Raw genomic sequence first — 11,659 nt, 5'->3', positions numbered from 1 at the left:
TAAGGTAGAAGATACAATAATTAATACACGAATAATTAAATTGGTATTACTAATACATGCATGAACTTTTAAGGAATGTAACTTAAATATAGTTCAACATAAACATTAGTGGTTAATTCCACGACTTAAAATCGAATTGATTCATTAATAAATAATCTTAATTGGATGAAGAACAATATTCAATTACTTGATAAAACAAAAAAATTCCCAGAAAAAGTCCTAATTTTCACGATAAGCAATGTAATCTGCCAAAGCAATCAATGGAGCAGCTTTGTATGGATCAAACTCCGCCAGCTGTTGTTTAGCTTCCCGGTTGAGCTCCGCCGCAAAATCCTTAGCCTTTTCCAATCCCAGCAGTTTCGGATATGTCGTTTTATCGACCGCCAAATCTTTTCCAGCGGTTTTGCCGAGCTCCGACGACGACTTTGTCACGTCAAGGATATCATCCACCACCTGAAACAATAATCCGATGCATCTAGCGAATCTCCTCAACTTGTCCACTTCTTCATCTGATCCGCCGCCGAGGATTGCTCCGAGTACAACGGATGCTTCCAGCAACGCCGCCGTTTTGTGTATGTGAATGAATTCGAGCGTTTCTAATCCCACATTAGGGTTACCAGTACAAGCTAAATCCGCTACTTGTCCAGCTACTAACCCTTCCGTTCCGATAGATTTCGCCAATTCGCCGACGGCGACGAGGATCCTCGACGGAGAAACACCGATTGTAGCCGTGGCGAGGTACTCGAAGGCGAAAGCGAGGAGCGCATCTCCGGCGAGGACCGCCACATCCTCACCGTACACTTTATGGTTCGTAGGCTTTCCACGACGGAGATCGTCGTTATCCATACAAGGTAAATCGTCATGAATGAGAGACATAGTATGTATCATCTCAACGGAGCAAGCAGCCGCCATGACATTAGACTGATTTCCCCCAACAAGCTCACAGGCGGCGAGGCAGAGCATTGGCCGGACCCTCTTCCCGCCTGCGAGAAGGGAATAACGCATTGCTTCATGGATCATAGGTGGGTCTTTTACCATAATAGCCTCATCCAAAGCTTTATTAACAGAAATCGCCTTTTCAGCTACGTAAACCTTGAAATTGAATTGCTGTTCCATTTGTGCTTCTTCTTCTTCTTCTTCTTCCTTAACAACTTTCTCATCTTCTTTGGTAGCAATAGCTGAAACACTTATAGAAGAAAAGGGTCTATAGGGTAAAGTTTGTTTCAAAAATCTTGGGTTTTTCAGAGGGATTTTCATGAATCCACTGAAGGATTTATAGGGTAAAGTTTGATTGAAAACCAAACAAGCTTGAACCCATGAATCAACACGATTCATAGATGTCATATTTTTTTTTCTTTTTCCCGAGATTTGTGGTACAATTTTCCTGCAGAAAGTTTGCTTAAAAAAATAGTAATGGAAGATGTATAAAAGTTGCTGAAATGGAGTAGCATAAATGGACCTCTATATAATGGGTGTTGTAATGTTGTTTCCTTAATGGTTCATTAATTGTTTTTCCTTTTTAGCTCTTAAAATAATATTTTCCCCGTTGATCAACTTACTAACATCACATATTTCAAATTATTTGTTCACTTATTAAATTAAAATAAAATTAATTGGTTTTTTTTATCCTTATAATTAATACTCTTTGAAAGACTAAACAAATAGTTCATCAATTACTTTATATATACTCATATGCCGTATGCCATTAAGTATATTTTTTCATAAATTATCTTGATGTTCATCAATAAAGATAAATGATAAGTTAATAAAATTGATTATCTTATTATGATTTCTTAAGCAGCGTGTAAAATAAAAAGTGATCAACTAATATGGAACAGAAGAAATAGTATAAAAGTGATTACAAACAGGGGCGGATCCAAGGCAAGTTCGGGGGTTCATCTGAACCCCCTTCGTTAAAAAAATTACACCGTATATATAAGATAAATTTTTTAATTTATGTGTATATATTTAATATTGAACTCCATGAGCATAAGCCAAAGAATTAGCTCAGTGGCAAATGAGGTTCAATATTTTGCCTTAACTTGTCTCACATTTTTTTTCTGATTAGCGTGTTTAATTTTTTTTATCCCCCTTCATAAAATTTCTGGATCCGCCACTGATTACAAATATTCTCTTCTACATGTTCGCGTTCGTTGGGTCGATGTTTCATGTCGGACTCATCAGCACAAGTCCTGCCAATTTTCGAAGGGCGGTTTTTTAGGTTTAATTCTTTTTAGGTTTGATTATTAGGATTTTGAATGTTGCCGGATTAGTTAGTGACTAGTTTTGCAAATATGAGTACTTAGCTCCAGGTCTGTTGATACTTGGCAAAAACAAAAAGATTAGCTCAAGATCAACCAGCCACCACGATTAATTTCTTATGCATTGCAAAAACTATTGAAGTTGTTCTTCCTTCAAAGCATATACAACGTGCACCTTTGACATAAGTGTACATTGGAAGAGGCTAAAAAGCATGTAAAACTGATATTTTTACTGCATAACTGTGCAAAGAAAGTCCGACTTTTAACAGTGACGTTTCTTTACTACAATAAAGATCACCAAATTTTCCTTCAAAGACCAATTTGACATCAACAACTCCCAATTGTACCAATGGTGTTGTTTATAGAGCAATTGATTAAGTAATAACAGACCATAGCAGCACTCTCTTTCTTGATTTCAGGAAAACTCTATTACAGAAGATTCAGGTATATGACAATTATACCTAAGCTATGAAATTAGGCGAAAAATTTAAATATGAAGACCGGAGCCACTACAAGGGCCCTTTGGACTTCATGAATACTTTTGGATGTAGTCAAGATCGAGAGCATATCAAAATGGTGGTGGTCATACGATATTAAACTACCTTCTTTTTTATATATATTATGCTAATTCTCTAGTATAATGCTTAATTAGTCTATAAAGCTAAAACTTTTCTGATCACGACAATCTAAGACATTGACGTTCCTTAAGATGTTGCTTTTTCTGTCAGATGGAGAAATAATTTTCGACTAACCCTAATAATTATGTGTATATCCATAGTGGAGATTAATACCCCACAAATTTGTAGGAGAAATAGAACATCTTTCCTTTTCTTAATTAGATTTAGAATGTATACTTGAAAAGGTAAGGGAGACGGAGCAAGTGTTCGCACTTTAATTTTCAAATGTCAATATAGCAGTTCATTATACGTCTAATTTTTGGAAAAAAGAGGGATAGTTGGACTACTTCAGAATATTTGAAGACATCTTTGATCTATTTTCATAAAACAGAATAGATCAATCAAAAAAACACATGCAGTAAGAAATCAACATGTATTAAAAGATAATAAAGTCATATTTGTCATAAAACAACACATTAAGTATTAGTCCATCAAATGGTAGATTGTTGGAATTTAAATGCTTCCTCTGCTCCTTCTCTACGCGCATCTCGTCTTTGCAATTTCTTTTCTTTGTTCTCAAAATAAATGCAGGCCTATACATGAGAAATTAATTAATTGAAAAAACACCCATATCAAGAAGAAAGCGGAAAAAATACAACCAAATATTAATAACCAAAAATAAAAGAGAAAATAGTATACAAACTCCTAAATAGAATGAGTTGGAGAGGAGGAGAGAAAAAGGATCAACAACAAAATCATCCAATCAACAAAAACACCAAATACAAATCAGTCCACCATAAATTAGTAAGATTCGACATTGAAAAAATGAAGGAGAAGAACAGATTTTTTATCAGAGTAGACCGAGAAACTAACCTGAAAATGGAATGAGATGGAAGTGAATGAGCTTATGTTTGTTACTATTTGTACAGAGACTGAAGATAACAATTTAACATCAAAGTGGATTACACATCGTTTGCTGCAAAAAGAAGGAGACATACGTGTCTAATAGCCAATCAAATAATCCCACAAAGTCCAAACTTATGGTACACTTTACTTTGCTGTTTGTACAATATGTTGATGCTGTGTTCGTCCTTTGGTTGTTCGCTTATATATAGGGGTAAAGTTAAATGAGGCAAATAAAAGCATAAAGGAAGTAAAGATGTTACCGAAAATTATATATTTGGGTTATTTAAAATAGAATCAAAAAAAAGTTATTGATTTAGCGATTTTAGTATTGGTTTAAAAAAAATTATTATTGAATTGTTGGTACTTAACGGTTTAAGGTTTTTAATTTTTTCAACGGGCTTACCGATAACCCGATAGTAACTTAATAATTTATATTTATTACCATTCGGTATATAAAATCCTTCACTTAGAGTTTAGTTTTCATACTTTTATTTTTTTTGTCTCAAAATCTTGGTTATTATACAATGTATTACATTTGCTTTTGAGCAAGATACAATTTATCCACTCATGTGCATGCATATGGTTCATTTGGGTTGTCACCTTGTTTTTAAGTGATTTTCAATATTTTTTTTTAAAATATCAAATCTTAACGGTTAGACCGATAACCGAATCGATAATGATTAATAATCATTAAATCGATAACCGATAAAACAATATCTTAATAGTTCTATAACAGTTTGATATGTCTATAAAATAATAACCGATAAATCAAATCAATAAACTTCAAAATTGAATCGAACTGACCGATACACAATTCATATCATATAAAAAAAAACAAGCCAGTTCGATTGGATATTTAATTTTTAGATTCTCTTTAAAAAAAGAGATAACCTACTTGTTTTTCCTTTTAGGAAATTTCTAGTTTTATTTTTAATGAAGTTAAAAGATACAAAATGATTAATCCTATTTCAGGAAGAAATTAAAAAGTCTCTTGAAGGTTCAACGAAATCTGATGATACTATTCTTTGGTTCTTGCAATTTGTGGGATGAAGCTACTCTTGCAACATTGATGCATCAATTTTTTTTTTAAAAGGCGCATAAAAATGATGGATTCAAAATTTAAATTCAAATTTTATTTGCCCTGCTTGCTTCAAAAAAGTATTTTTTGGGGAAATTGATGTAATGAGATTCGATTAAATTTAGAAGTAACCCTTTTAGAATTAAAATTGAAGAATAACAACATAACAAAGATTAAAAAAACAAATTAGAAAAAAAGAAAGTGATATAAGATAGCGAGAAAATGAGGTCGAGATATGTTAGAATAAAATTCATAAATAGTCATTGAAATTATGAAATTTCACAAATAAACATTTTAGATATTGTTATGTCGTTTCACTTTACAATTAAGTAATTATATTTTAGTTGTAAGGCTGAAAAGTCATTAATCCGCAATATTACTATTAATTATATATTAGTACATTAAACTTATAAGAACTAGGATTATTATAGTACTTCTTAGATTAATATTTTTTTTCTGTGTATTATTTGAAACTGCTTAGTTATTTCGTATATTTTATTGTGGACCTTGATCTTTTATCATTTTGAAACAGTTGAAATATACCATCTCTGTTGTAATTGTTTTTATACAATCCTCCCTTAGATGCACTTGACAAGTATTTGTAAAAAAAGTCAAATTTTGAAGTTGTATAACTTTGCAATCTATTGACTTTTATTCTAATATATATATATTTTATATATAATATTACTCCACCATTAAGAGAGAGCCTTATTTTTGCCATTGACACGTAATAAATTATATCCTAAAGTTGAGCATTAATTTTCTCGAAGAATTTGAGCACATGGAGCCACTTATTTTATGTGGAGCTATATTAATGATAAAATGATAAAAAGAACAAATGGGACAAGTGGTTGTCCATTTGTATTATTTTTATTTTAAGTGGGGTTGTTCACTATTTTTCTTCATTTTTTTTTTATAAGTAAGGCCATCATTTGCAATGTAAGAGGATGCACACATACAAAAATATACACGGATTTTTCTTCTATTCCTTTTTTTTTTTTGGCTACCAAAGAACATTTTTGGTAGTATATTAAAATAGGAGTATATCAGTGCATAAGGTAAAAGAAAAGAAAGTTCAAAATAACTATTCTAATATGAAAATTACAGAATGTGATGAAAGTATTACATCCAATGTATTTATGGAGAGTATCCTGCTGCAGATCCTCTGGCCTTGACTTTTTACCATTTTCGACACCTATAAAATCTCACCAGGTGCTATGATTCAAAGTCAAAAGAATATTTATTCAGGCTTCCAGGATGGAGTAGAAATCCTCCATATTCCTTGTGACGTAATTGCAAACATCTTGGGAAGAATTGAAATATTATCCATTGTCGCAGCTCCGTAGTTTATCTGCTATTATGCAGATGTTGTGTTGTTGTTGGTCTTCACATTTGCTAATAAGCATATATGTGATGATCTTTGGCTGGTCTAATCCTCATGTGTGGTATATGTAGTTTCTCTGTGTTTAAAATTCTCTTAGCTTTCACATGGAGTGAAGTAAAGTTGTCAAAGTGATGATCTCCAGCAAAATCAAAAGCATAGTTAGTTAAAAAATCAGCCAGTCCATTTCCTTCTCTCAAAACATGCTCCACCCTCACTTCCTTATCCCTCCTCTACTTTGAGATGTCATTTATGATCATTGATATACTCCATGGAGCCTCCCACTGTTCTGTTAAGATCATTTTCATAGTCAAAGAGTCAGTTTCCAGAACTACTGGCAGCAATGTGTGAGTAACACAGTATTGGAGCCCTTCACGTATTGCTCTTGCTTCTGCAACCAAGCTTGAACCATCTGGTATTCTTTTTGCTGCTGCATACTGTAGATCACCTGTAGCATTTCTAATGCAAAATGCTAGAGAACTTGGTCCAGGATTTCCTTTGGAGGCTCCATCAGTGTTACATTTATACCATCCTTGGTTAGGAAAGTCCCATTTCACTATTTTGCTTATAATTCTAGGCCTGTATTCTTCAAAAGATTGAAGAATTTGAGGTATGCATCTTGGTAAATTTTGTTGCCCTGGGAACCTTATTCTGCACAAATGATAGATGATCATGTTTATCTCATATAGCACCTTGTTGATGGACATCTTCCCTCCATGTATAACTGTGTTCCTCCACTTCCATATCTGCCACAATGTAACCAAAGGAATAGCTTTAAAAATGTTACTGAACTTTGAGGGATACTCTGTGTTCCACCAGATTTGTAGTAGTTGTTTGAGTTGTTGGAACTGTGCTGTGATGCCTGCAGCATTTTTAACATAGTTCCAAACTTTTTTTGCAAAATTTCCTGTAACAAAAAGATGATCCACAGTTTCATATTGTCTTTGATCACAGCAAAAGCATGATGCCTCTGTATTGATCCCTATCCTTCTTACAACCTCTCCAACTGGTATTTTATATTTCCACAACCTCTATACAAAGAAAGATATCTTAAAAGGTACCCCTGGTATCCATATGTTTTTATATTCATTTGATTTGGTTGCTTTGCTCCTCAGTAACTCCCATGCAGTACCTAAACTGAATTTACCTGATGCTGTCATCATCCATCTTGGTTTATCCCAATCTTCATTTATTTCATGAAATTGCAAGTCTTCTAGTATATGATCCACAATATCAGTAGGAAACAATTGATGCATTTTTTGTATATTCCAACCACCCTGCAACATAATTTGCTTTACATCTTGAACACTCTCATCTATTACAAAATCTTGTGGGATGATGTAGTAAAGAGCCCCTAATTTTGTCCAATTGTCAAACCATATATTTGCAGTAAAGAGCCCCTAATTTTTTTTTTATTTTATTAAGTTAGTTTATTTTATAACACGTTATCTGCACGAGCTTCCATCGCTTTGAGCTATATTTTTAAGAAGATAATAAAAGGGGTAAGAATTTTATTTTCTTAAAATGTCTAATATTTCTAAACTTGAATTTGTTGCTCTTGACATATCTCGAAAGGCTACTCATCATGGACACTAGATACCGAAATACATCTAGAATCGATAGGTTTGACAGACACCATTAAAGATGACAATACGACATTTAGTCAAGACCATGACAAAGCCATGATATTTCTCCGCCACCATCTTGACGAGAGATTAAAATTACATTACCTTACATTAAAGGATCCCCTTAAATTGTGGAAGAATCTAAAAGAAAGATATGACCACCTGAAGTTGGTCATCCTTTCATAAGCACGTCGTAATTGGCTAAATCTGAGATTAATGGATTTAAAAAATATAACTGAATATATTTCTGCCTTATTTAGAGCTCAATTAAATTTATGCGGAGAAAAATCACTGAGCAAGATAAACTTGAAAAAATATACTCCATATTTCCACCCGCGAATATGCTCCTGCAGTAGCAATATCGCGAAAAGGAGTTTAAAAAATATTCTGAATTACTTTCTCACCTTCTTATTTCTGAACGCCACAATAAAAATAAAAAATAATGACAGTCGGCCCGTTGGTTCTTTGCCATTTTCTGAAGTGAATCAGGCAAACTATGACCAACGAGAAAGAGGTCATGACCACAGTCGTGGTCGTGGTTGAAGAAGAAATTATAATCATGATGCTCGGCTGGCACCAAGAAATGATCAACAGTATAAAAAGAAGAGTGAAAAGCCAGAAGTTTACCAAAGAAAAATTCAGAAAGCATGTCATAGATGTGGAGGTATGGGGCACTAGTCACGGACTTGCCGATCATCAAAACTTTTGTTTCAGTTATATCATGTATTCTTAAAGAGGGCAGAAAACAATTCAGAGATAAACTTTATCTCTGAAAATAATATTGAGCCTATGCATCTGGATGTAGCTTATTTCTTCAATTTTCTTGAAGAAAATAGGAATATCGATAACCCTATTAATATTTAAATAATATTTTTTTTGTATGTACTAGATAATATGTTTGTATTTTTCTAATCCATGTAAATAAATAAAATTAGTGTAATAAGCCATTTTTAATTATAATATTTGTTTTATTTCTTTTTGAAGAAAAATATGAATATGCGTCAAATTTTATTTGGATCAATAATCAATCACGAAGATATTCGTGTAATTAATAGTGGAACAACTCATGCGATTTTTAAAGATGAGAAATATTTTTCCAACTTGCTTAGAAGAAAAGCAAATGTTACTACAATTTTTGTTATTCAAAAATGATTGAAGGCTCCGGAAGAGCTACTATATTTCTGTCAAAGGGGACAAAGATTGTTATAGATGATGTACTATTCTTTTTTAAATCCCCAAGAAACTTGTTAAGTTTTAAAGATCTCCGCAGAAATGGATATCATGTTGAGACACTAAATGAAATGAATACTGAATATTTTAGTATAATCAAGAGTGTCTCAGGCCAGAAATATATTTTGAAAAAATTACCAACTTTGTCGTTTGACCTATATTATGCAAAAATTAGTGCAATTGAAGCACATATAATCCTAAACCAAAAGTTTACTGATCTAAATACATTTGTACTATGGCATGATCGAATAGGTCATCCTGGATCAATAATGATGAGACGAATTCTTGAAAATTCAACTGGACATCCGTTAAAGAACCAGAAGATTCTTATGAATGATGAATTTTCATGCATTGCTTGTTATCAAGGCAAATTAATTGCCAGACCATCGACCCTAAAAGTTGTCACCGAATCTCCTAGCTTTTTAGAGCGTATACATAGAGATATATGTGGACCTATTCATCCACCTAGTGGATTGTTTAAATATTTTATGGTCCTAATAGATGAATCATCTAAATGGTCTCATGTGTGCCTCTTATCATCTTGCAACCTGGCGTTTGCGAAGATGTGAGCACAAATAATAAGATTAAGGGCATAATTCCCAGATTATCCAATTAAGACTATTCGCCTTGATAATACTAGAGAATTTACATCTCAAACTTTTGATAATTATTGCTTATCAATTGGGATAAAAATTGAACATTCTGTTACTCATGATCATATTCAAAATGACCTTGCAGAGTCATTTATTAGGTGCCTACAATTGATAGCCAGACTTCTACTAATGAAAATAAAATTACCAATTACTGTTTGGGGTCATGCTATCTTACATGCAGCAGCACTTGTACGTCTCAGACCGACACATTATAATAAATACTCTCTGTCACAACTAGTATTTGGTCATGAGCCAAATATAGCCTATTTATAATTTTTTGGTTGTGCGGTATACGTGGCTGTAGCACCACCACAACGTACAAAGATGGGCCCTCAACTAAGGTTGGGGCATATATGTTGGGTTTGACTCACCCTCCATAATTCGCTACCTTGAACCGTTGACAGGAGACTTATTTCTACTCGATTTGCAGATTGTCAGTTTGGTGAAATAAATTTTTTGCCATTAGGGGAAGAGAAAAAAGACCCCGCAAGAGAAATTGGGTTGAAGGTTTCATCACTATCTCATTTTGATCCACGTACCCGCACATGTGAGCAAGAGGTCCAGAAGATCATCCACTAATAGAACATAGCAAATCAAATGCCAGATGCATTTACTGATTTAAAACGGTATCAAACATATTTTGCGATACCTAAAAGGTACCATTGATATGGGTTTGTTTTATACTAATAAAGATTGTGCAGACCTTATTGGTTATGCAGATGCAGGTTATTTATCAAACTCACATAAAGCTCGATCTCAGACAGGCTATCTATTTACACACGGAGGAACTGCTATATCATGGCGATCTACAAAATAGTCTATTGTTGCTACTTCTTCAAATCATGCTGAAATAATAACAATTTATGAAGCAAGTAGAGAATGTGTGTGGTTGAGATCGATGATGCAGTTCATTAAAGAAAAATGCGACCTGAAAAATGATGTCAAAGTACCCATAGTTATATTGAAAGACAATGCTGCGTGCATAACTCAATTGAAAGGTGGCTTCATAAAAGGAGATAGAACGAAACATATTTAACCAAATTTATTCTTCACACATGATCTCGAGAAGAATTGTGATATTAATGTACAACAAGTTCGTTCTAGTGATAATCTTGCAGATTTATTCACAAGGGCATTACCCATATCAACTTTTGAGAAGTTAAGATATAAGGTTGAAATGCGTTGTCTCCAAAATATCAAATGAAGTTTTCATCGGGGGAGGGGGGGGGGGGTAAAATACGCGCTGCACTCTTTTTCCCTTAACCAAGGTTTTGTCCCACTGGGTTTTCCTGGTAAGATTTTTAATGAGGCAACACTCAAGGTGTATTACTAGATGTGTGTACTCTTTTTCCTTCATTAGACTTTTTTCCACTGATTTTTTTTCTAATAAGATTTTAACGAGGCATAACATCTATGAGTGTTTAGAATAACTATGTATATTGTTTGTAGTAAAGTTTTTTTTACATGTGGACATCCAAAGAGGAGTGTTAAAGAACAAATGGGACAAGTGGTTGTCCACTTGTATTATTTTTATTTTAAGTAGGGCCCACTGCCCACTATTTTTATTCATCTTTTTGGCTATAAATAAGGCCATCATTTGTAATGTAAAAGGACACACAAATACAAAAATATACACGATTTTTCCTTCTACTCCTTTTCTTTTCTCTTACTCTCTTTTCTTCTTATTTTATTAAATTAGTTTATTTTATAACATAAAAGACAAATTCAAGACATTTTGCTAATGATAAATATATAAATAAACTAAAAAGTAAAACATATGACAGAATTGGATGATTTCGAAGAGAAGAAAACATCTATATATAAATTTATGAAAAAAGATAAGGGGCTATTTAGTTGGCCAATAATTTATCCTAGAACCAATAATAATGGATTATACTTTTTTTCCTT

The 11,659-nt window shown here is 33.1% G+C and overlaps 1 protein-coding gene and 1 long non-coding RNA gene across 2 annotated transcripts; both read right to left on the bottom strand.

Moving 5' to 3' along the window:
• Positions 1 to 112: 112 nt before the first annotated feature.
• Positions 113 to 1,461, bottom strand: LOC129904248 (geranylgeranyl pyrophosphate synthase, chloroplastic-like). Its single transcript, XM_055979791.1, has one exon. It carries the CDS (start codon positions 1,342 to 1,344, stop codon positions 220 to 222), a length of 1,125 nt encoding a protein of 374 aa, XP_055835766.1. The 5' UTR covers positions 1,345 to 1,461; the 3' UTR covers positions 113 to 219.
• A 1,836-nt stretch (positions 1,462 to 3,297) lies between these two features.
• LOC129904250 (uncharacterized) lies at positions 3,298 to 3,931 on the bottom strand. The gene is made up of 2 exons (XR_008770404.1): positions 3,752 to 3,931; positions 3,298 to 3,471 (listed from the first exon to the last, which is right to left on the bottom strand). It is a non-coding gene; the product is annotated as an uncharacterized LOC129904250 (long non-coding RNA).
• Between the last annotated feature and the right edge of the window lie 7,728 nt (positions 3,932 to 11,659).

This window comes from Solanum dulcamara, chromosome 9 (genome assembly GCF_947179165.1).
Source record: "Solanum dulcamara chromosome 9, daSolDulc1.2, whole genome shotgun sequence".
Lineage (NCBI taxonomy): Eukaryota > Viridiplantae > Streptophyta > Magnoliopsida > Solanales > Solanaceae > Solanum > Solanum dulcamara.
The sequence above is the reverse complement of the archived record's forward strand: the minus strand, read 5'-3'. Positions and strand labels throughout refer to the sequence as shown.